The 26758-nt window shown below is 46.6% G+C and overlaps 1 protein-coding gene across 5 annotated transcripts in view; it reads right to left on the bottom strand.

Moving 5' to 3' along the window:
- MDGA2 (MAM domain containing glycosylphosphatidylinositol anchor 2) overlaps positions 1-26758 on the bottom strand; it is a 588493-nt gene that overhangs the window by 123707 nt on the left and 438028 nt on the right. For all 5 annotated transcript variants that reach the window (XM_061612635.1, XM_061612637.1, XM_061612638.1 and 2 more), the window contains one exon: positions 17258-17527. In XM_061612635.1, the coding sequence (XP_061468619.1) occupies positions 17258-17527 (270 nt within the window). The remainder of the gene's footprint in view (positions 1-17257; positions 17528-26758) is intronic.

The raw sequence follows: 26758 nt of genomic DNA, 5'->3' as shown, positions 1-26758 counted from the left end.
AGAGATAATCGAGAGTTCAAAGTCTAAAAAGAGAGAGAAAAACCTCAGAGCCTTTTTGGACTTTTTTCTCTGAGTTCTTATAATCTGTTGAAATTCATTAAAAATCAGCCATATTCACAGAGTACCTGTAATCCTAATACTGACCTTGCCCCATACTCTAACCTTCATCTTCTGCAGTTTAAAAGTTAAAAAAAAATGCCTAGCTGATTTTTAATTAATTTAAGAAAGTTTGGCTGGCACCCTATGATAACATTGGGCATGCTCAGTAAGAACCAACTGTCGGTGTTCTCAAGGGCAGACTCACAGCTGCTGGGCTTGCCTGATCAGAGGGCCCCACCCACACCAGACTTTGATTTCACATGAGACAGTCATGGCTTCCCTCAAAGAATCCTGGGAAGTGTAGTTTGTGAAGGGTGCTAAGAGACTCCTATTCCCCTGAGAGAATGGTTTAACAGTCAGCCACTCTGATTGCAGGTCTGTGAGGGGAACATGGCATCTCCTAGCAACTCTCAGCACCCTTCACTAACTACACTTCCCAGGATTCTTTGACAGAAGCCATGACTGTCCAAAGTGAAATAAAGGCCTGGTGTGGATGTGGCCAGGGACAGCTTTAAATTTATGTGGGAGGCTACATGTGCCTGCTGTGGAATAAAAAGGTGGGCGAAAGGCTGAAAAAGAATGATACTATTCACAATGTTTTCCTTTTGGAAAGGAAAGGGGCTTCCCTTCTGCCCAGTACCCACCCACCCAATCTCCTCCCCTCCCTGCCCCTCCTCCAGGTCAGTGTTGGACTACAACTTGGGAGACCAGGGTTCGAGTCCCCACACAGCCATGAAGCTCACTGGGTCACCTTGGACCAGTCACTGCCTCTCAGCCTCAGAGGAAGGCGATGGTAAAACCACCTCTGAATACCGTTTACCATGCAAACCCTATTCAAACAGTCAACATAAGTCGGGATCGACTTGGAGGCAGTCCATTTCCATTTTCAAACATGATTGCACAGAAATAAATCCCATTGAACTCAAAAAGTATGCAAGTGACTAAACCCACCCTCCCTTCTCCTCCCTCTTATCCCCTCCCTCCCCCTCCCTCCCCCTCCCCTTCCAATCCCCTCCTTCCCTTTCTCCCTCCTCCCCCTCCCCTTCCTCTTCCCCATGGTCAGTTTTACCTATCTTAAGCATGATTGCACGAAAGTAAATACCATTGAACTCTATAAGCATGCAAATGATCAAACCAGCCCTCCCCTCCCCCTTCCTTTGCCCCCTCCAATACGGTCCTTCCCCCTCCCTCTCCCCTTCCCCCATGGTCAGCTTTTCCTATCCTAACCATGATTGCATAGGAGTAAATCCCATTGAACTCAATAAGCATGTAAATGATCAGACCCACTTTTCTCCTCTTTCCCTCTCCTCTCCCTCCTCCCCTCCCTTCTTCCTTCTTCCTCCTCCCCTGCCCACTCCAGCCCTTCCGCCCTCTGCCTCTGTCAGTTTTACCTATCCTAAGCATGATTGCACGGGAGTAAATAGCACTGAATTCAATAAACATGCAAATGATCAACCCTGTCCTTCTCCTCCCCTCCCCCTCCTGCCTGCTTCCATCCCAGTCCTCCCCTCTACGTTTCCTCCCCTCCCCATCCTCCCCCCCTCCCCATCCTCTGTGGTCAGTTTCACCTATCCTAAGCATCATTGGAAGGGAGTAGGGTATCGCCAACATGTTACCCCACTGCTGAAAGAATTGCACTGGCTGCCCATTTGCTACCAGGCCAAGTCCAATGTTCTAGTTTTGGTGTACAAAGCCCTATACAGCTCGGGACCAGGATACCTGAAAGACCGTCTTACCCCTTATATACCCAGCCGATCACTGCACTCTGCAGGTGAGGGCCTCCTGCAGATACTATCTTATCAGGAGGCCCATTCTGCACAACATAGGAAACGGACCATTAGTGTGGCGGCACCTTCCCTGTGGAATTCCCTCCCTTTGAATATTAGGCAGGTGCCATCTCTGCTATCTTTTCGGCGCCTGCTGAAGACTTTCCTCTTTCAACAAGCCTTTTAAGTTGAGACCTATCCCAGTCTGCATCTGTGTCCTATGGCGGGTTCCATTCCGGACCGCCGCTGTAAAGTGAAATCTGCTGTAAAGCGGAACACATTGACAAAAATGGCACCCGACGCCCAAAAACTGCTGTAAAACTGGAACAAGCGCCGTAGGATCAGGGCCTTTCTGCAATTGACAACCGCTGTATCGGTGGAATGCTGTAAAGCGGAGTGCCACAAAGCGGGGCCCTACTGTATTTTTTTAATAATGTTTTTAACCTTTTTTTACAGTTGTTTTTTTAAAGGTTTTTAATGCTGTTTTGTTTTAATGTATTTTAAGATCTGTTTTATGATGTTTTAAAGTGTTTTAGTGCTTTGTTTGCTGCCCTGGGCTCCTGCTGGGAGGAAGGGCGGTATACAAATAAAATAAATAAATAAATAAATAAATAAATAAATAAATAAATCCCACTGAACTCAATAAGCATGCAAATGATCAATCCATTCTCAGCAAACTTGGACAGGATCCCATTTCTTACCTCCCGGATTAAAAACCCGGGAAATTCACTAATAGGCAAAAAACCTTGCGGTTTAAGACCTCAGCTATAGCCAACAGATATTTCTATTAAACTTTAAAAAGCCGGGGAATTGGTCAGCTCTAGTGAATGCACCATGGGAGCAGGAGACCTGACCTCCTCTCTGAGATATTGTACTGCCCTACAAATTGGTCAAAATGCAAACACCATTTGGGTTGGTCTTTCACAGTCCAATCCACTTGCTGTGTAGCTTGGAAGAATTTGGTAACATGTGCCTCTGAGCATATGGTGAGTGGTGGCAACACCTGCAATCAGCTCAAACAACAGAAACAAGACATGTGTGTTTTCTTGCCTGAGAACATCATGGCATACACATGCAACAAGTGCAATTTGGTGGTGCGGCTAGAAGAAAACGTGAGGGGCCTGGAACAGCAGGTGGCCACACTGAAGAGTATTCACTAATAGGCTAAAAACCTTGCGGTTTAAGAACGTACCTACAGCCCACAGATATTTTTATCAAACTTTAAAAAGCAGGGAAATTGGGCAGCTATAGTGAAGGCACCAGGGGAGCAGGAGACCTGACCTCTTCTCTGTACTGCCCTACAAATTTGTCAAAATGCCAACACAATTTGGGTTGGTCTTCACAGTCCAATCCACTTGCTGTGTAGCTTGGAAGAATTTGGTAACATTATCCTATTATTTTTTCCAACAATAAAGGAGGTGACAACAGACTCAAAGCTGTCTGAGGCATCCTAAAGTGCCTAACATCAAAGGTTAGATGTTCCCCAGGCACCACTTTCTGCAATCAATCCTGCAGGTAGGACAATAGCCTCTGTATTACAAGTGCCTCTCAAATCCAATCCTGGTGTGGTCCAGAACGACACCATGCTATTGAAAGCTGCTCAGAGGTCCAAGAGAAGCAATAGGGGTTGCACCCCCTCAGTCTGTTCCCAAACATTACCCCCTATAAGTACAACCAAGTCTGTTTCCATCTCAAAGTCATGCCTCAATAAAGTCTGGAGTGGATCTCAATATTCTGTGTCATTCAACACTATCTGGAGTTGAGAGGCCACCAGGCACTCCATGGCCTTACTCTAATTTGACACTAGGTGGGTGATTATTTCGACTGTAATGTCTACATTTGGTTTCTTTAGCAATGTCCATGCTGCCGCTTCTTTCAGGCTAGTGGGATCACCTCACCCCTCAATGGGGCACTAAGGGGCCTCTGAACAGATGCAGAGCGCAATTTCCTGGGGGCATCCCACTGCTGAGAGATTTCTCCATGATCCACAGTCGGACACTATGTTCTGCACATCATTCAGTGTGAAGAGGAGGTCGCCTTGCAGGGCTTCTCCCATCTAGATGGGAGGCTCCAGCTGTCTTTTACCCCTTTCCCTTCAACAGTGTAAGGCTCTGATTTTTTCACTTGGGGAAGGAGATGGTGGAGGCAATACGTGGGGGCAGGATGCAGGCTCTATCTCAATTTAAAGGGCCTGGACCCAAATTGGATTGGAATGGAGCCAGCCACTTTGAACAGGAGGAATTTGCAATTGAAATGCTTCCTCCTTGCCCACTGTATCTACTAGAAGATATAAAACTGCCTTATTCCGAAGCAGACCACCAACAATCCCTGCACTAAGAAATCTGATAGGGCTGGGACAAAGCCAGGCTAGAACCTTTGTCCCTGACAACTAGCTTTCTATGCACAGGGAGTTACTTTCATATGGGTCAACACTCAGTCATGTGATCCCCAGCGTGAACTGGTAGACTACAGGAGAAACATATACAGTATCTATCTGGTGTATTATTTGTTATTATTTCCATTTGTAGACCGCTTACTATCTAAAAGATCTCAGAGCGGTTTACAATAGAATACACAAGGTACAATAAAAAAAACATATCAATTTAATATACAAAGCAAATTACATAAACAATATCCATGTAAATAAACATATACATAAACACAGTATAAAAGTCAGAATCCACCAAGGGAAGCCTGTAAGCCGCCCTCCCGGATCTATGAAAGTGTCAGAAAACTGAGATTATGTTAACCGTGGAGGAGGGCGACAAGCAGGTAAAAGGTAATAACTTCATTCTGATGAGCATTGTGATAATGAATTGCAAAATTTAATGCCGTGGTTAGCCAAATGTCACATTATCTATCCGCCTTGTAAATAAGGCCACAAAAGCAGATCGCTTCCCATTTTTTAAAACTATCCGGCTAAGAGGCTAGCAGCCGCATCCCTACACAGGTTAGGCGAGCTGTCAGAACTGTAGACTGAGCCATAAAAAGGCAAGTTAGAGCCTCAACATGTTGCCTCAGATGAGAAGGAACATTTGCAGGATGATTCAGCATGACCCCAAAGGTCACATCATAAGAACATAAGAACATAAGAAGAGCCTGCTGGATCAGGCCAGTGGCCCATCTAGGCCAACCAGGTGCCTGGGGGAAGCCCGCAAGCAGGACCCGAGTGCAAGAACACTCTCCCCTCCTGAGGCTTCTGGCAACTGGTTTTCAGAAGCATGCTGCCTCTGACTAGGGTGGCAGAGCACAGCCATCACGGCTAGTAGCCATTGATAGCCCTGTCCTCCATGAATTTGCCTAATCTTCTTTTAAAGCCGTCCAAGCTGGTGGCCATTACTGCATCTTGTGGGAGCAAATTCCATAGTTTAACTATGCGCTGAGTAAAGAAGTACTTCCTTTTGTCTGTCCTGAATCTTCCAACATTCAGCTTCTTTGAATGTCCACGAGTTCTAGTATTATGAGAGAGGGAGAAGAACTTTTCTCTATCCACTTCCTCAATGCCATGCATAATTTTATACTCTTCTATCATGTCCCTCGGACCCGCCTTTTCTCTAAACTAAAAAGCCCCAAATGCTGCAACTTTTCCTCGTAAGGGAGTCACTCCATCCCCTTGATCATTCTGGTTGCCCTCTTCTGAACCTTTTCCAACTCTATAATATCCTTTTTGAGATGAGGCGACCAGAACTGTACACAGTATTCCAAATGCGGCCGCACCATAGATTTATACAACGGCATTATATCGGCTGTTTTATTTTCAGTCATTATGATTTTCACATCATAAGAGTCTGATGTGTTAAAACGGCTGGGTGCATTGGGCCTTGGCTGCAGAGCATCAAAGGTGAGGTTTTGCTTTGCTTTGTGACACAGGAAGGGCACAGAGCATAAGAGAGGTACCGGTCTTGTAGGGGCCTCAACCTCCCACATTTGATGGCACAGAGAGGAAAAAGAGGTGGCAGTTCTCCTGCCCTTGGGAAGATTTAAACATCACCGAAACAATCATTAAGGCTCATATGAAAACGTATAACTTATCCTGCCGGTTTATAGCCTGCAACTTTCATTTAGACTTAAAGGTGAAAGCTAATAACTTACGGTCAGGCTGGTAATCAAATCTCCATTTACGGGGACGACACGTCAGGCAGGAGAGATTTACAGGGGATTTGTTCACATGTCTTCACAAGGAAACACATCCATTGCAATGCTGCTGCAGATTACCGACTCAACAACCGCCCTGCTTATTTAAGGCGGATGCCTCTGAGATACTCAATGGACCTTTGCCTCACCTTAGTTTCCGTAGCATTGGGAAAGAAATAGGCGTTCAGCTAAATAACTGTGTGCGCAGAACATCTTCCGCTTGTGCAATGGAACTTCCCCCTCTCCTCACCCTGCATGCACCCTGTGCCATCCCCAAATCTGCTCCAGAGGGTTTGGGGGAAAGCCCAGAACAGATTTAGAGGGTGTGCAGGTGGTGGAGGAGGGGGAGAAGTCCCACTGCACAAGCGGAAGCCATTCCACTTGGACAACGATTTCGTTGAACATGGGAGGCTGCCTTACACTGAGCGAGAGCATTGGTCCATTTAGCTCAATACTGTCTACCCTGGCTGGCAGCGGCTCTCTAAGGTTTCAGGGAGGGGTCTCTCCCAGCCCTACCCGGAGATGCCAGGGATTGAACCTGGGACCTTCTTCACACTGTGCTATGCCCCTTTCCCAAAGGGGAAAGTCTTCAAAAGGCGCCAAAAAGATAGCAGTGATGGCGCCTGCCTAATATTCAAGGGGAGGGAATTCCACAGGGTAGGTGCCACTACACTGAAGGTCCATTTCCTATGTTGTGCAGAACGGACCTTCTGATAAGACGGTATCTGCAGGAGGCCCTCACCTGCAGAGCGCAGTGATCGGCTGGGCATATAAGGGGTAAGACGGTCTTTCAGGTATCCTGGTCCCAAGCTGTATAGGGCTTTGTACACCAAAACTAAAATGTCTTGGTTGCCAGGCCTAGCCTCCAAGAGGTCTTTTGTATCTTTAAAAGTTGTGCAGGGGGAAGGGAGAATTCCACCTTGTGGTTTTTCCCATTACAGAAAACCTGCACTGGGCTGAATTTTCTCTTCTCTTAAAGATACAGAATCATTCTCAGGCCCTGAACCTGGCAACCCTATTCTGGCTCAATCCCAGGACTGCCAGGTGTTTTGTTCTTCTACACATCATCACTCTGATGACATCACATGCAGCCACAGGAGAGCGAGAAGAAAGAAGCGCCCCTTTCCAGAAGGATCTCCCAGTGATAGCATCTATGGTAACAAATCACCTGTACTTGACTATTTCTTTAGGGAATCTACCAGGCTAGGCTGGTCCAACTAGTCCGATCTCTTTAGCAGTCTCTACAATGAGAATCACTGGCGGAATATTTGAGAGATCATTCAGTCTAACCCCATCTCATTACAAGATGATCAGGCCAGAAATAGTAAGCTTCACCACTTAAGAAGCTACACCCATAGGTGGCCCCTAGCTTAGGAGGGGAACCTCAGATGTTTGGCCCTTGAGACTATCCCTTGATTGTACGCTGCTTGGGGCAGTGACCAATCCTCTCATTCTTTGTAAAGAATGGCAATATATTGCATGAATGGCACTAAATCAATAGGTAACAACAATGGCAATCGTGGACGTTCCCAAAGATTGTTCATGAAAACTCTTTGCAAGAACACCAGGGCAACAAGCAAAGAAGCATCCTGCATGGATGCCCTTCAGCTTTGCAACTCTGCACCTCTCAAAATCCACCAGCGCTTTGACACTTTTCATAAGCAACGTAAAAAAACCCTATGGCTTTGAACCATGGGGGGGTAAAGATGGGAAATGGGGAACTTTACATTCTTTTTAAATGTTGCATGAATTTATTTTAATGCATTTTCGCATTAAACCCCTGGGTAAAGACTGCAATACATGGGGCATCTCAAATAATTTCTCTGAGAATTTCAGAATGCTCCATTGTCAGGCCAGAGTCTGCTGCAACCGTTTGGACCAAGAAGGTGATGGATCTAATGAGGTATTAAGTGAATCATCTCTGCTGGCAAGACCACCTGGAGTGGCTCAGTGCGCTAATTAGGCAGCTAATGCTGCATCACCCTGAAATGAATTCGCTTCGGCATTTGGTGCTGTTAGCACTGATGCCAAGGGGAGACCCCGAATCCATGGTGGATGAGCCAGTTCTTCATAAACAAAAAACTTTTTGTCACTTCAGTGGGACTCCTGAAGACAAAACCAACCTGTAAAAACCAACCCACCCACCATCCCAAGGTTTATTAATTCACTTAATAACTTCACAAGCCCTCTGGATGTCCAATCTAGATATGGTTTTTCCAAGTAGGAAGGAGAAGCAAGGGAATGTTGATAATAAGGGCACAGAGGACAGGGGCAACCCATATCACAGTTCAACCACTCTGGGAAGCAATCCACTGGAAAGTTCTGCCCATTCTCTGCTGCACTGAAAGGGGACAGCGCAGGAGAGTGTCCCAGGGAACTGTGCTCTTGGTTTGTACTGCTAACTGGAACACTGGGGCTCAGAATCAGCCCATGTCCCAACGGAAGCAGTTTGGATGAGCCCTAGTCAGTTGCAGTGCACCTAACATGCACCCAAACACAGGGATCCTGTGAGAACTCTCCCAGCCACAGACCTCCAGTGACCACTGGGATCTAAAGGAGTTCAGGAACTTGCCCTACAGCTAAACAATGTCTCAAGCAAACTGGAAGGAGACATTCCACCTCCAGTGCGCTTCTGATCCTACTAAATGCTAGGAGGACACAGATCAGGGCTGTTACCTACTTACAACATTTATAAATTGGTTTATTGTAAAAGAAACCTCAAAGTGGTTTACAGCAGGAATTAAAACAATAAAATTATTGGCAAAGACAGTTAAAAGCAGGCATTTAAAAACATTTCAAAACAATAAAACCAACAATGAATTAAAAACAGATAAAAAGCATACTAGCTTCTCCATGCCTGGCTAGGCTTGCCTAAACAACAACATGTCTTTCAGCAGGTGCTAAGAGTACAATGAAGGCATCTGCCTAATGTCAATAGGCAAGAAGTTCCAAAGTGTAGGTGCTGCCACACTATGCTTGCACTATTGTGTAAGAAGCAGAGGGGAAACAGGCTTGCAAAAGCAGTTCAGGTGACAGAGGTGGATGCCAGATAGGGGCAGGGAAGAAATTCGATTCAGTTCACATTTACACTCAGTTTGAGAGATCTGAGTGAGGGAGGACTGTAGGTCAGTGGTGGAACATCTGTTTAGCATGCAGAAGGTCCCAAGTTCAATCCCCGGCATCTCCAAGGGCTTGGGAGCATCTCCTGCCTGAAACCCCAGAGAGCTGCTGCTAGCCAGTGAAGACAGTACTGACCTAGATGGACCCATGGTCTGACTCAGCACAAGGCAGCTTCCTATGTAAAGGTGAACCTATCAAATCTGCACTTTCCAAAACAATATGAGAAGTGAGACACACGCCGTTTTTCACTTACCCAAAAGTTGTGATGCTCTTCTCCAACCAAAACAACGCTTACAAAAATGCATTTATAAGGGGAAAGGGTGCTTTAAAATAATTTATCTTGGTCAAAGTAGCATTCAAAAATGTATGCGTTACTCAAAACTGCATACAAAAATATTAGGAGAAAGTCACACTAAAATGCTGATGAAGATTTTTAAAAAATACCACAAATTGCTGCAGAAATGTGGAGAACTGAAAAATGAGAAACTGAGAGAACTGGAACTGACAGGTCCTTTCATCCCAAACGCCAGCTCACCTGCTTCTCCTTTCTGGCCACCGCCACCCAGGCTCTGAAGCCCTGTCAATTGATATGGGGATGTAGCTGAGGTCCTGTAGACCCAGTTCCTGGAAAAAGAGTCCGGAAAGAGTCCAGAAACTGTGCCAAAAAATGTCTCCCCTGGATGTGTGCTCGCCATTCTCCATCTATTCATTAGAAAATTAATTGCATTTAATTTAATTTTCAAAGGAGAGAGAAAATCTGAGTGCAGTTCCCATGAGCTTTTTTTTTTTCTTTTTGCCACGCTTACTGTATTGCTGAGGTGGCCAAAGGGTGTTTCTGGCTGTCCTTTATTTCATTCTACAAATCATCTTACTGAGGGTCTGCACTCTGCAACCTTCCCACACTTCATCTGAAGCCCAGGTGGAGACACCCTAAAGGAGCTCTTCCAATGGGGCCCCTTTGGATCAGGAAGCCAGGGAGAATGTGAGACTGGGAAAATATTGACTGGAAAGGAAACATTCATGTCACCTCAGCCACCTTGCAATGGTAAGGTAAGCTCACAACCCTGCAACGACCACCATTCTTTTTAAAACCTCCAGTGCCCTCAGAACGAGGCAGGCAAATGGTCCTCTTTCACAGAGGAAGAAAACACTGGAGAAACCGGAGGGCAGATTTTGGCTTAGCACTACCAGAAACCCAACCACTGGGAATGGAACTGCCTCTATGACCACTGCCTGGCCGCGATAATGGGCTGGATGAGAGCTAATAAACTGAAACTCAATCCTAACAAGACTGAGATGCTGTTGGTGGGAGGGCCCTCTGCCCAGATGGTTGACGTTCGACCTGTCCTAGATGGGGTTACACTCCCCCTAAAGGAACAGGTACGTAGTTTGGGGGTCTTATTAGATCCGCTCCTGTCACTTGAGGCTCAGGTAGCCTCGGTGGCACGGAATGCATTCTACCAGCTCCGGCTGGTAGCCCAACTACGACCCTATCTGGACAGGGAGAATCTCGCCTCAGTTATCCATGCTATGGTAACCTCTAGATTGGACTACTGTAATGCACTCTACGTGGGGCTACCTGTAAAGACGGTTCGGAAACTTCAGCTAGTGCAAAATGCTGCGGCCAGAGTTCTCACTGGGACAAAGAAATTTGACCATATAACACCTGTCCTGGCGCAGCTGCACTGGCTACCGATATGTTTCCGGGCCAGATTCAAAGTGTTGGTTCTTACCTATAAAGCCCTAAACGGCATCGGACCGCAATACCTGGTGGAACGCCTCTCTCGCTATGTACCTACCCGTTCACTACGCTCGACGTCGAAGGCCCTTCTCCGGGTCCCAACTCATAAAGAGGCCCGGAGATCAACAACTAGATCTAGGGCCTTCTCGGTGGTGGCCCCCGAACTATGGAATGCCCTCCCAGACGAGATACGCCTGGCGCCTTCTTTGTTATCTTTTCGGCGCCAGGTAAAAACCTACCTTTTCGCCCAGGCTTTTTAAACATTTTAAATTTGATTTTAAACCTAATATGGATTTTAATTTATAAACTCAATGGCAATTCTATTTCGGATTTTTATCGTGTTATATTTTTCACACTTGCTCATATTTTAATTGTGATTTTATTTGTTGTACACCGCCCTGAGAGCTTTCTGCTATAGGGCGGTCTAGAAATGTAATTAAATAAATAAATAAATAAATGACTGCTTGGGACCTGGGCATACGATTGATCTTACTTACTAATTTTTATCCTTTGTTTACTATTTTTTATACCACCTTTATCCAAGGCGCTCAGATGATTGGACTTGTTTGCTATCTTTACCCTGGACTTTGATGTTAGCAAAGTCACTTAAATAATGCAGACAGAGTCCAGAGAGAAAAGTCCTGATAACACTTTACCGAGCAAACTGTACAAAACAGTGTATAATTTGAGAAGAAGGGAACAGAGAGGCTTTGCCTTCCTTAATTCAGGCCTTGTATGCACCAGGCAGCCATACAACCACACATACAGAGGAAAACTCCTTCAGAACTACACAGCCAATCAGGGCACATGCTGCCTCCCTGAAGTATCAAGCCATTCTGCCAGGTTGCTAAGCATCACCTTCATCCCTCTGCCCTTGGCTAGTTGACTTTAACCCTAACAGTATTAACCCTTAAGTTGCAAACTGAATGATCAGTGCTGTTGCACTTTTAGCATTTGACTCATGAGTTCTGTATTTTAGAACCCTCCCAATTATTTTGACAGCAATAGGTTTTAACCATTTTTAATATTGTATTTTAAATTATTGTAATCCACCCTGGGACCTCACGGTGAAGGGCAGGTCAGAAATCTAATTAATCATCAACAGCACAAATTTCTCTTCCTCCTCCTCAACTCCATTTTATCCTCAAAACAACACTGTGAGCCTGGCCGAGTCACCCCGATAACTGTTTGGCTGAGCAGTGATTTACACCCAGGCTTTCTAAGCCTATACAAATACAACTACAAATATGTGGTGCCCTCCAGATGTGAATGGTCAGGGATAATGGGAGTTACAGTCCAAAACATCTGGACAGTGCCATTTTGGCTACCATGACCTTTCCAACAACAAAAGAGGCTGGGGAGCGTCTCACTTGTGAAATCTATGTTTTCCACTTGAAGTCCAAGGTCAACCAACCAGAGTTAGGTACCAAGGAGTGGTTTGGTAGGTGCGTGGGAAGAGCCAGATGTAAACTGGTGGCCCTGCATATGAATTTATTTATTTATTTATTTATTTAATACCCAGCCCTTCCTCACAGGAGCAGCCCAGGGCAGCAAACAAAAACACTACAAACACTCTAAAACATCATAAAAACAGGCTTTAAAGTATATTAAAACAAAACATCATTAAAAAGATTTTTTTAAAAAAACCTTAAAAATATATTAAAGCAATTCCGTCAGAGATGCAGACTGGGATAGGTCTCTACTTAAAAGTCTTGTTGAAAGAGGAAGGTCTTCAGTAGGTGCGAAAAAGATAACAGAGATGGCACCTGTCTAATATTTAAGGGGAGGGAATTCCACAGGGAAGGTGCCACCACACTAAAGGTCTCTTTCCTATGTTGTGCAGAAAGGACTTCCTGATAAGATGGTATCTGCAGGAGGCCCTCACCTGCAGAGTGCAGTGTTCGACTGGGTATATAAAGGGTTGTATGACATAATGGTTAGAGTGCTGGACTAGGTCCTGGGAGTCCAGGGTTCAGATCCCCACTCAACCATGCAGCTCACTGTGTGACCTTGGGCTGGCCACTGTCTCTCAGCTTAACCTACCTCACAGGGTTGTTGTGAGGATTTAATGGGGAAAGGGTGAATCATGGATGCCACCTTGAGATCCTTGAAGGAAAGGTGGGATATAAATGTAACGAATAAATAAATAATCTACCTTTGAGTTTCAAAATAGCACTGTTCCAAAGGTTCCAAAATGTGATTATTTTTTTTAGAACTTTATGATATCTGGTCGCCCTGTTCGATTATGTAACAGAAATTTAGTGTTTGTTTTTACACTTGGTTATATCTTTATGCATATGTATATCGGATTGATTGTAAATAACAAATTTACTTTAAATAACAACAAGATAATGTGGTCTTCCAAACTGATACCTATATGGATCTATTCATGATTCAAATAAAGGAGTTTTTCTCTAAATGATTATGATAATGGTGGTGGTGTCGGCACCACTGGAAGGTGTCTGGAGGGTAAAGCAATAAACCTCTGAAGACTCGATGCAGGGCAGAGCCCCTGAACATCTGGGGGTTCCACGGGGCACCCAGCTGTTTGCTGGTGGAAACACAACTGTGGAGGAGATGGACTTTTGGCCTGATCCTGCAAAGCAATTCTTACAAACCCCCTCAGTCCTTGTGCAGACATGAAACAGCCCTGAAAGTTTCAAAACAAAACACTCAATCCTAAACGAGAACTCAGATTGTTTGCAACCTCCTGAGCCCTCCCTGTAAACAGTTGTCTGTGAAAGGGCACAATTGTGATTTTAAAAAAACCAAAAACCTGTTGTACATTCTTTACCATGTCCAACATCTCATAATCCCCCAGATGTGCAATGGCTTTCAATATCCCTTTTTCATTTTTGCAATGCAATAAAACCACTGAGGTGTTCAAATTGCCAGCGTAGGATCCAGGATTGTTCTACGCAGACAGGAATGGATTCCAAAGAGAAGATAAAACGACATGAAACAACAAGAAAAAACAACGCTCAAGGGATTTTGTACGTGTTTGTGTAATATGCTCTGCCTATCTACAAATTATAACGCTCATAGTTTTCATAGACATCAGCTGCTGCCATGTCTCGATGCAAGAGGCAGACAATGGGCAGAACGAGATGCAATAAGGTGAAAAATGGGCCCCAATCCTGCACCTCCCTTTGATAGCTAGTGCTGGGGTTACTTATGGGGGAGAGCTGAGAGGAAGGAGCAAGTTCCCCTGCCAGATTCAACCCTGCCAATGCTCCAGGGATGGGAGAATATATCAATTTCAAATACTCAGTTTTCCAATATATATTAAATGGGGAGCTAGCTGATAGGAGGAGAGCCATTAATGGTCCAAGAGGCTCCTCTTTGCATCAGCAATTTGGACTTCAAACTACACAATGGAGTTAAACACGAAAGCAACCATGTGAAAGATATATACATACATATATACATATATGACATTTTAATGCAATTTCCCCTAACATATTGCATTTTTGTATCTTATTTTTAGCAATGCATGCATTTTAATATACATTTTACCCTAGTAAATGCATTTTTGTACACATTACTTGGCTGGCGAACTGCGTTGCAAAATTGGAAGAAGTGCCAGTTTCAGAGGATAACTGGGTATCAGTTTGCATATAGTTTCAGGAAGTGCAAATTAAGGAAGTTCACCTTTACTGAGCCAAATTTCTCCCTCACCCCTCCTTGAGACTAATGTGAGAGTTGTGCTAGGAGGAGAGTCAACCAAAGCTAACTTGGAGGGCATTATTATCTATTGAACAGACAATGATATCCTGCCATTTGGGCATAAAGCACAACACCTTTATGGCAGCCTTCCCCAACCTTGTGCCCTCCAGATGTTTTGAACTACACTCGCATCAGCCCCAGTATCACATGGTCATGGTGAATGATGGGAGCTGGGGCCCACAAAAGCTGGAAGGCACCAGATTAGAGAAGGCTCCTCCATGCAGCTCGATGCATGTCACTATCTTCAGCATGCTCTGAATGAACTAGCTGAATTATGATTGGTTGGGCTGCCTTGCGGAACTCCTATCCAATGCTTCTTCCCATTGGATCAGACTCCTGAAACGTCTCTCCAGCCTTCCTGCTTGTGTTCAGTGCAAGGCACACCGGAGTAAAAAGAAGAGACGATCAAGTACTTAATGCACACCTCAGGGAAGAGATATAAAGTTGAACTTGCTCATAATGGGTGACAAATTGTTGGGCAATGAGTGCAGAAGCTATTAAAAGCAGAGCTAGCTGATAGAAGGAGAGCCATTAATGGTTCCAGAGGCTCCTCTTTGCGTCGGCAATTTGGGCTTCAAACGACGCAATGGAGTTAAGCACAAAAGCAACCATGTCAAAGAGATTGTTTTTAGATGGATGCAGCTGGTGAAAAATCCAAAGCGGGGCATACGGAAAGCAGTCCAGCGACGATGTCACCCTTCCTCGTGACACATCTGTCCCCTGTAGCAAGCTGTGGGTTTCTCTGTCTTCAGCCTGCAAGACACGTGCCCTTCTCCTTGAAAAAGATTTTCAAGGCTGTTTTGTGGCGGTTCCTCTTGGCTTGCAGCTGCTTAGCCCCAAGGGACTGCCTTACCCGAAGCCAGACCATTGGCCCATCGAGCTCAGTGTCCTCTACACTGACTGGCAGCGACCGTCCAGGGTTTCACACTTAGGGGCCTCTCCCAGCTCTACCTGGAAATGCTGAGGATTGAACCTGGGCCGTCTGCATGCAGTGCAGATGCTCTGCTCCTGAGGTACAGATCCCTTCGTCCTTGCTCCCCTCCCAGGTGGGAAGGTGGCAAAAAGGGTGGGTGGGGGTTAGGATCCTAGTGCCATCCCCTCGTGTGTCATTTTGCCCTCAGAAATAGTGCCTTCATAGGCACTGTCGTCCTTCTTACAAACTTACACGATAAGCACTCCAGAGACTGATAATAAACAAGAAAGAATAAGGAACAGCTGAAAAGTGGAGTCATAGAATCATAGAATAGTCTGGCAGACCTGTTGTGTGGCAGTGGTGGCTGGTGACTCCATGTCAGTGGGGCAGTGGAATCTGCTCCAGGTTTTAGTTTGAACTTTTAAGGAGCTGTCCACGGTGATTTGGCTGGCGTTGGCACCATAAATCAGCAGCAGGCTGTTCCTCCATTGCACCCCCATCAAAGGCTAAGCAGTCGCCTTGAAATGGCTCCAGCCAAGCTCAGAAAATGTTATAGCAGGAAAGGGCTTTGGAAAGGAAGGAAATGGCATCCCCTCACCCCTCTTTACCTCCTGCCAGACACCACTCGCATCAAAGCCTCTTGGCCCGAGAATCCTGCCTGAATGTCAAGGCACATCCCAGCTCTGCATAAATCTCCTTCGAGGCATGTCGTAAGAGCCGGTTCTCAACATCCCGTCACACTCTGCAGTGACCAGAGGAAGAGCCCAGGGTGGGGCTCTGTAGTTGGGGTGTAAGCTCGCTTCTCAGTGCTGCCAACGGCCAAATGCCCTGGGCTCAGCGATGGAGGGGATGGTGGGACACAGGGAAAGGGCTGAAGGGTCTCCCTTGTCCTTCCTCTCCTGCCTTGAAAACTTGATGGGCCAGTACCGATTGCATTCTGGCCAAGGGACAGCACCCAGGATGGGGCTTTTCAGATCGGAAGAGGCTCTGTTAGTAAAGGCCGGGAGCACAAGGCCGGGAGCAGCTTGGCCTCTTCCCCCCAAGACACACGGACAACGACCTTTATCTTCTCTTGCATCAGGAAGTGGCTGCTGTTCATTTCCTATTTACTTTAACTAACAAGATAATGTGATCTTCCAAACTGATACCTAGATTCATGATTCAAATAAAGGAGTTTTTCTCTAAATGATTATGATAATGGTGGTGGTTTTGTTGGCACCACTGGAAGGTGTCTGGAGGGTAAAGCAATAAACCTTTGAAGACTAGCTGTGTGGCAATGAGGTCCAAACCTGCACTCTACCTGTGATACTTTGGTGGCCTGGTTCAACTTTATGGGCAAGGACAAGGCACCAGCAGGGGGTTGCAATGCACCTCTGTGCTCAGGCCACAGAGACAGATTACATCTCAAGGGCTCCCTGCAATGCATAAAGTCCTCCCTACACCCCCGAAGACATATAGCATCCTTCATAACAGCCACATGCTCTTAACATACACAGAACACATCTTTCCCCTTCATAAAGTGACCACTGCTGGCCAACACTGATATCTGATTTGTGGGGTGGGGGGCAGAGCTGCCCCATCCGTCCCTGTTGTGCCCCAGAGAAGGCACCGGCTCCGCATCCTGCGTGGCACTCAGGTGTGCACTACAGTCATGTCTGCTGCATCACAGGCAGGTGACATGCAAGCCTGGGGAGGCGTCAGTTCCCCACTCCGCCATGTGCAATCAGACCCAAACCAAGGACTGTCTGGAAGGCCTACCTGTCATGAAGAAGCTGCACCTCCCGGCCCCCGCCTCGTTGATGATGTTGCAGTTGTAAATCCCATAACTGTCCCTGGAGAGGCTCCTAATCGTGTACTCCGTGGAATCCTGAGCATCAAACTGTCCTGTCCGGAGGAGTTTGTTGCCCAGTCTCCACTCAAAGGTCAAGACCCGGGTTGGGTAAGCTCTCAGCACTCGGCAGGTCATGGTGACACTTCGGCCGTGGCCCTGCCGGATCTCAAGGAACGTTGGCTCGACAGCAGGGGGATCTGCAAGAAATAGGAGAGGAGGGGTGATGACACCAAAGGCCACAGTAAACACATACCTGTCCCTTGCCTTACACACAGAGGGCTTCCCCCCCCAATGCACACATCACATCCAGTCATCTTTCCCCTGAAATCTTTGCAAATTAAATTCTTAGACTGACCAGCCTAGCAGTTGCATACCCTGCATATTGGCACATTCTAGCTGCTCAGGGTGAAATCATCCACCCAAGAACGTTGCTGTGAAGCCAGCCTCCAAAATTAGCCTGAGTGGGGGCCCATCTGCACTATACAATTAAAGTGGCATCATGTCATTTTAAAAAGTCATGGCTTCCCTCAAAGATGGTTTGCTTTAATATATTTTAAAGTCTGTTTTTAAGATTTTAGAGTGTTTTTAGTGTTTTTGTTTGTCACCCTAGGCTCCTTCTGAGATGAAGGGAGGGATATAAACTTAATAAATAATAATACTAATAACAGTTTGTTAACGGTGCTGAGAGTTGTTAGGAGACACCCACCCCATTCCCTTAACAGAGCTGCAATTCCCTGGGACAAGGGGTTAGTCAATAAACCACTCTGTGAGGGGATAAGGGGTTTCCTAACAACTCTCAGCACCTTCACAAATGACAGTTCCCAGGATTCTGTGGTTTCACAGTGTTTTAAATGTAAGGTACAGATGGGGCCTGAGGCCAGAAAAGATTTGGGCTAAATAATTGGGTGTTAGAACAAATTAAACCAGAACTGTCACTAGAAGCTAAAATGATGAAACTGAGGTTATCATACTTTGGACACATAATGAGAAGACATGATTCACTAGAGAAGACAATAATGCTGGAGAAAAACGGAAGGGAGTAGAAAAAAAGAGGAAGGCCAAACAAGAGATGGATTGATTCCATCAAGGAAGCCACAGACCTGAACTTACAAAATCTGAACAGGGTGGTCCATGACAAAAGCTCTTGGAGGTCACTGATTCATTGGGTCGCCATAAGTCGTAGTCGACTTGAAGACACATAACAACAACAACTCTCAGCACCCTTCACAAATGACAGTTCCCAGGATTCTGTGGTATCCATAGTGTTTTAAATGTAAGGTGCAGATGAGGCCTGGGGCCAAAAAAGTTTTGGGCATTTGGCAAGAGGGAAGGAAAGGCAAGGATGCTAGGGGGCTTGGACTCTAGGGGCTGGGACTCTGGGGGGCTGGGATCAGTGGGACAGCAGGAAGGAATGATGGGCAGAGGAAGATCATGCAGAGGGAAGGATGTTGCAGGAGGGAGCAGCTGAAGAGAGAAAGGAAGGCTTGGGACAATGCTCACAGAAGACTGAGGAACTGGAAAATGATCACACAGGGCACAGGAATATGCATGAATATGGCAAGGGGAAATGTGGGCTCTGAAGGCATCAAGGACATGGAGGTCTGAAGTCCACCTGAAAATTAGGCCCCCTCTATACTGTACATTTAAAGCGGTATCATACCACTTTAAACAGTCTTGGATTCCCTCGAAGGATCCGGCAGTTGAGACACACCACAGCTGCAGGCCTAAAGGAAAGGGGCAGAAACTAGCCACAGAAGCATGAAAAGATGCCTTCCCATCCAGCTAGGGTTGCCAGGTTCTTGGCCTGAGACTGATCCTGTATCTTTAGGAGAAGAGAAAGTCAGCCAAGTGCCGGTGTTCTTCCAGCACTGTAATGGGAAAAACCACAAGGTGGGATTCTCACTTCCCCCTGCACAACTTTTAAAGTTACAGAAGACCGCTTGCTTACCAGGCCCGGCCTCCAGAGGTCTTCTGTATCCTTAAAAGTTGTGCAGGGGGAAGGGAGAATTCCACCGTGTGGTTTTTCCCATTACAGGGTTGCAAGAACACCTGCACTTGGCTGACTTTCTCTTCTCCTAAAGATACAGGATCAATCTCAGGCCCTGAACCTGGCAACCCTACATCCAGCCACCCCTCCCCACCACAAAACGGGTGTGTGTTGACCCCCCCCCCACTTCATCAGACAGCCCTTTCCAGACCACAATCACCACGCAGGAACAGATTCAAATCAATGAGTCTGGCCTTCTTTTCACTCTGCCAACGGAGAGGCCTAGAGTGCATCCACTTGAGACAATGAGATGCTCGTCCATCTGCTTCCATGGGAAGGAAAACTTTCTGCTGGCCCCCCACCTCCCCACACAGAGACACAGACGCTCTGCCTCAGCTGTCTCTGCAGCTGGCCCGTCTCCCTGCGGAGAGCCTGCCCTCCTCTGCCATTTCGTCTCCAGCATTCAGACTATTAAATGGAGGAGCATGTCTAGCCCGTGGAGAAGAAAAGACCTCTGTGGCTGGGCTTCTGACATCCACTTTGATTGGCAGGCAGGAGATTTGACTATTTCAACAGCGCTGAGAGCTACAGGTCATCTTGATTCCTCAGGAGGGCAATTAAAGTCCTCACTCTTTCTCTTTTCTTTACCTCTCCACCATCCTAAACTCACAAAATAAATCCTCTAGGCAGATTTTCTTTTCTGATAAATCTCAAAATTCATTGCAGGTGTGGCAGGGAGCATGGAGCCCATTTGGACAGTGGTTTCAGGTGGGTACAACTAGGAAAGGGTCTAGCTTGGCAGCTGAGCACCTGCATTGCACGCAGAAGGTCCCTGCACTTGGCTGACTTTCTCTTCTCCCAAAGATACAGGATCAGTCTCAGGCCAGGAACGTGGCAACCCTAGAGAGGAAGGATCCCGGCACCATACAGCTGACACAAACAGCACCAAAGCCAAAACAACTCTGAGCGCAGCATAACCAGGAAGTCTTTCTGGCGATGATGGAAAAAACACACCACCACGAGTGTGCGCAACACTTGCAAGAGCTGCAAGGACAGCACAGCGGGCATTTTGATAATGAGCGGAGGGGAGAGAAGGAGGGGAGCAGGAGTCCGGAGTGCCATGCGGAGGGGGCCCAGGGAGGTCAGCTTATGCCCAGTCCTGGAAGAAATGCTGGGGAAGTGGCAGCTTTGTTAGCGTTTGTTTATTAAATGTATATCCCGCCCTTCCTCCCAAAAGGAGCCCAGGCGCAAAGATTCGCTCTTCCGTGCTGGTATTATTCCAGCAGCCCTGCCCACGTTTGCGTGTGGTCAAGCCAGTAATTACCAACAGGCATCCCAATTCAGAGGTCCTGCATAGGGTGGAAGAGATGTCTGGAGAGGGGATTGGGGCCACATCTGCAAGTCCCACCTCAAACGTCAGCCAATGCATGTAAGTCTTGGAGGGGGGGAGCTGCCATCACTGCTCCTAGCCTTTGTCCACAGGCTGGCAGCCAGCTGCCCTTAATCAGCATGTCTGACGGGGCTAGAGAGGAATAGCAAAGGGGCCAGAGGATCAAGAGGCTAAGACAAGGACACAGGAAGCCGCCTTTTATGCCAAGTCAGACTATTGGTCCATCTGGCTCAGTACTGTCCTCACTGACCGGCAGCGACTCTCCAGGGTTTCAGACAAGGGGTGTACCCTACCTTGTACATGCTATTCGTTTTGCTTGGAGGAGTGAGGAGTGAAGCCAAAGGTTTGCAGCAAAGTGCCTACAGGCAATGGAATTGGCCACTCTCTCTTCCTGCCATGCACTAGGCCCTGGTGCAACACAGCAGAGGTAGTACGGTTCACTCTCCTTCACCTGGCACGCTCCAGATGTTTTGAACTACTACTCCTCCAGCCAGCATAGCCGTACGATGCTGGGACTGATGAGAGTTGTAATTGAAAACCACTAGGGTGGTGAAGGCCGCATTGCACCGTGTCTACACGCAGGATGCCCCTTCTCGTCTACCTGAACAAAGACACACAGAATCAAAGGGAAGGGACAAAATGTGCCATAATAAGGGCATCAGAAGAGTCTGGCTGCTGGATCAGACCAAATGGGGCCCAGCCTCCTGTTCCCAAGAGGTCCAACCAGATGCCTCTTCTGAGAAGCCCACAAGCCGGGCAAGAGTGCAACGGCCCACTCCTACTGTAAACAACAACTCGGGTGCTTTTTTTTTTTTTAAAGAGGAAAACATGACCCATGGATCTCTAATCTTGGGAGAAGACTATGCTTCCCACTACCAATTGCTAGAAAGTGCAGGAGGGCAGGGGAGTGCTCTTGCACTCAGGTCCTGCTTGCAGGCTTCCCAGAGGGATCTGGTGGGCCATTGTGAGAAATGGGGGCTGGACTGGATGAGCCTTTAGTCTGATCCAGCAGAGCCTTTCTTAGGTTCTTATAAAGGAATTCCCTCAGTAAGTTGTATGTTACTGAACATCCTGAGATTCGTTGTCAAAGACAAGACATAAAACTTCAAAGAGCCAAACAGAGGCACAAAGGAAAACAAACGCTCGCTAATAACATCGCTCCCCGTCCAACGCTTTGCAAGGTGATATCACAGATCACAGTTTCTGGTTTCCTTGTCACATGCACGTGTAATACCATAGCAGGAACAACAACAGAAACTCTTCCTCTCTCTCCCTCCGCCTCCTGCAACAAGATGACAATGATTTTGGCTTCTCGGCTGTCTATTCCTCAGGCTACAGAATAATTTACAACCTGCTTCAGTCAGGGATTGCAAACAGCAGCCATTTAAATCAGCGCCAGCTTTGCAAAGGCTTTCAAAGGGTTGTTTCACAGCGGCTCTGCTGACTGCGGCTGTAGGCTTCTGGCGGCCTTATTCCTGGGCACAATCAACCCCTTGCCCATTTTTAATCATGTCAGGACTTCTTGTGCACCTTGATGCAAATCTCCTTCTCAGCCTCCCCCCCCCCAGCTGTATATTGTGAATCATGACAACATACCGACCTCACCAAAAATCAAGGGAGCAACATGAACCATAAAGAGCAATAAAGCTGTGGCACCATGATCGATCTACCCTCCTCCAAAGACAGGCCTCTGCATTCCACACCAGCTGACAAGAGCTAAATAGTCTCCAGTGAGAACACAGGAAGTTGCCTTATACTGAGTCAGGCCCACTGGTCCATCTAGTTCAGTACTCTCTACACAGATTGGCAGCGGCTCTCCGGGGTTTCCGGCAGGGAGCCTCTCCCAGCCCTATCTGGAGATGCCAGGGATTGAAACGGGGACCTTTCTGCACACAAGACAGATGCTGTTCCACTGACACGAAGCCTGTCCCAATGGCAGTTCAACCCACCACAGTTTGCACATTACTCTTCGTCAGTAATGATTCCATGGTGGCACACAATAGCTACACAACCAATCCAACAAGCCATAGGAATAAAGGAAGCTGCCTTAAGCTGGGTGAGACCATTGGTCCATCTAGGTCACAACAGTCATCGGCAACCTGGCCATCAATTTGGCTTGAAAAGGGGATTAGACAAATTCATAGGAGATAAGGCTACCTTAACGGCTATGAGCTATGGTGGCTATGTACTATCTCCATCTGAAAGCCAGTGGTTGGGATTCACAGTTTGGGAGAGTGCTGTCGTACATAGGTCCTCCTTATGGGCTTCCCACTGGTACATCTGGTTGGCCATTGTGAGAACATTAGGTAGCTGGACTAGATGGACCCTATTTAGTCTGATCCAACATCCAGGCTCTTATGTTTTTACTGACAGCAGCTCTTCCCCATCAGCTGCTGCCTGAAATCCCTTGAACTGGAAATGCTAGGGACGAAACTGGAGGCCGCCTGCATGCCAAACACATACTCAGCCTCTGAGCTATGCACCTCCTTCCTCCCAAATGTATGTTCAACCAGGAATAATGGTAATCTGACAAGCATACTGGAACAATGCACATCTCTACTTCTTGGATGCCTGGGTTCTTGGATGCCTGTGCTTGCCACAGGCACGCATACATGCAGAGTTCCTGAAGAGGAGTGTGAAGACTTCCCTCCTCCGTATGCACGCAGAGACCCGCTGGCACTCCCTGGAGGCTGCAAATTTGGCATCAATGAGAAAGCAGGGACAGGCAGTGCACTTTTCTCAAGCAATTCTCCCGTGACTAAACAGAGACGAATATTATACCAGAACAAGTACAGACCCATCTCTGTACATTCCCATAAAAGCTTTAAAAAATAATGTCTGCTTTTAAAAAAAAAAAAAGGTTTCAAGCGAGAGCGCTGTAGCTCCTCATTTAGCTTTTCTAATAAAAAAAGAGGAAACCTTTCTGAGCAGCCCGGCTGTGCAGGAGAAGTAGGTGTGGAAAGCAACAGCTGGGTGAAGGAGGGTTTGGAAAAGGCACCTGGATCCAGGCAGAAGTTCTCCACATTTTTAGAAATGGTGACCCAAGAGCAGCGTTCGCCGCCAGAACGGATGTGTCAGGCAGCCTGTCTCCCCTCCCAGGGGCACAAATCCCAGAGCAAATTCCGCCTACAGGGAATGATCTCATTTCTACCAAATCGGAGAAGTGCAGGGAAATGGGCCCTTCTCTCTTTCCTAACTGAGTGACAAGCATGAATTCAACAGATGAAACTTCCCCTATTGGCAACTCACTCATTTTGGGAAAGCAGCGCAGTTGAATGTCTGCCTGTCAGGCAGCTGATCTTTGCCACTAGTAACTGGTCACCATCGCTCATGCCTTGGGAGCTCCATGTTTGGGTTCTTGCAGTGTTCTCTCTGTTGTGCTTCCCCTGAAGATTGTCCAGAGGAAGAAGCTGCCCAAACGGCAACATACCTCTCCTCTTCTGGTTCCACAGCCAGTGGCATTCACAGACGTGGCTTCTCTGATCCTGGAGGTAGCACAAAGCCATTGTGACTCGGAGCTACGGATGGGGGAGAAATTTGATGCAGTTTGCATTTAATGGTGAACCTGCCTAATTCACACTTTCCGAAACAAACTGGAACACAGCCATCGTTTGAAGCTCACACTTCTTTGAATTTTGCAAGGCAATTCTACGGCCAAGCAATGTGCCCAGGCTCCTACTGGGAGGAAGGGCAGGATATAAATAAATAAATACAAAAATGCATATATTACGGGGAAATGTGCTTAAAAGGCATATATTAGCAAAAATCATACCAAATTGTATGATATTAAGGGGAACCATTTTGCAAACGTGTATATTGGGCAAAATTGCGCAAAAATGTGTTTGTTAGGATTAATGCACACTAAAATGCTTACACCTTTTCATGTTTTTTTTTTTTTTAAAGTCATACATTTCTGCAGAAAGGTTCACGAATGTCATACTGTGTTGCTCCATTGGCTGCAAAAAGTGGACAAATGAACTCTACTCTCATTCCTAGTTTGGACATGTTAATGAACCATTATGGGAAGCCACTACAGTGAAGTGGTTTGCAGTGCTAACCACATCACAAAGCTAATTGAGCAGCACATTCCCAGGTGTCTTGTTGAAGAGTCACTCTGGAGCCTTTCCCTACAACATGGCTCACTTGCCAGTGCATTGCCGCTGCTCTGTCTTCTCAGAACAAACCATCAGTCATCAGAGAATTTGCAAACAGCCAGATATATCAAGCATGTTTTGAGTAGATTTGAAACTTTTATTTGCTGAAATAGTCACAAATCACGAGGAGGGGTTTTATGCGACCTACTCTCAAGGGACTCCGCTTTGCCACAGTGACAGACTTCTTTAAAGTTCCATGAAGCTTGCATAATTTATGGCTCTTCAAAATAACCTACTCCAGGGCCAATGTTTTATGCATTATCGCTTCATACTTCATATTTTGGATGAGATGGTTTGCATAGCAGAAATGTACTGTGCAAAAATAGCAATGCATCATTCGATGCTGCTCAAATCGCCTCGCCTTGCAGTCTCTGCCAGGCTGGTGGCAGCAAATAAAAAAAATGATTCCACAGTGCAGTTAAGGCAAAGGAGATGGAGTTGAGCCAATGTGGATGCCCATCTCAGTGAGCAGGGTTAGGGGATGCACAAAACGAAAATGAAAGGATGGGGGCCTGGGAAAAGAGGACATATATTGGCTGTTTCCAAAAATTGTACAAAGATAAATGCTGAATCATTTATTCATATCCACCAGCCTTCACCATCTGCAGATGTTTTGGACTACAACTCCCATCAGCCCCAGGCAGCACTGATGGGAGTTGTAGACCAAAACATCTGGAGGGGGCCAGGCTGGTGAAGGCAGCTCACATGATTGACTACTTCATAACAATAACAATAGAACAAATTCACCCGTCAAACAGGCAGGCATTTGCTCTGAGTGGCTCACACGCAGAATCAGGTGGACTGAGGAGCAGTCATTCGGCCCAAGTCCTGAGCTGTGAACTAGGAAGTCCGGAACTCACCTCAGGGCAAAACCAGATATTAGTGGGAAGACTCACAGCTCAGTGCTAGAGCATTTGCTTTGCATGCAGAGGGTCCCAGCTTCAATCCCTGATGGCATCTCCAGGTAGGGCTGGGAATGTCCCCTGCCGAAACCCTGGAGAGCCATAGCTGCCAGTCAGTGTAGACAATATTGAGCTAGGTGCACCAATGGTCTCACTCAGCACAAGGCAGCTTCCTGGGTCCCAGTGTTGGACACTGGTAACATGGTTTGGTGCTACATACATGTTTCCCACTCTCACAGACTAAATAGCTGGTGTCTGTGAGGGGAAAGCCAGACAGGGACCATGATGGGTGTGCAGTTTAATCAGAGCTTGGAAAAGTTACTTTTAAAAACTACAACTCCCATCAGCCCCAGCCAGCATGGCCACTGGATTGGGCTGATGGTAGTTCAAAAAAGTAACTTTTCCAAGCTCTGGGTTTAAACTGTTGCCCTCGCCGTGGTCCTGATTGGACTTCGATGCAGGGCCCCTCCTGACATCCCTTTGATTGTGCATTCATGGTGACTTGTACCCATGATGGCATTGGGGCGGTTATACGTGATCACGCTTTCCACGCTGTTTGCACCTGCAAAAGTTGTGGGGTGGTCACACTGCTTTGTTTCCCAGAGCTTCCTGCTGAAATCCTGTAACTTTTTATACCATAAATGGACTGGTTTTTATTTAGTTTTTTCTCCTGCTTTTGTTATTCCATAGTGCAAGAGTGCTCCTCCAGATTGCAACAATGAAGTAACATTAAGAAAGTATCGCAGAACAGGTAATAAAGCGGAATGATGTGTGGATGGATCAGCATAAATCCACCACTGATGCACTATTGTTCCATCAATGACATGCAACACTGCTCTCTGCAGGTGAGGTCCTCCTGCAGATACCATCTTATCAGGAGGTCCCTTCTGCACAATATAGGAAACGGACCTTTAGTGTGGCGGCACCTTCCCTGTGGAATTCCCTCCCCTTAAATATTAGGCAGGTGCCATCTCTGCTATCTTTTTGGCACCTAT

The sequence above is a fragment of the Rhineura floridana genome, chromosome 2 (assembly GCF_030035675.1).
Source record: "Rhineura floridana isolate rRhiFlo1 chromosome 2, rRhiFlo1.hap2, whole genome shotgun sequence".
NCBI classification, from domain to species: domain Eukaryota; kingdom Metazoa; phylum Chordata; class Lepidosauria; order Squamata; family Rhineuridae; genus Rhineura; species Rhineura floridana.
Note: the sequence above shows the minus strand (reverse complement) of the source record. Positions and strands in the feature narration are given on the sequence as shown.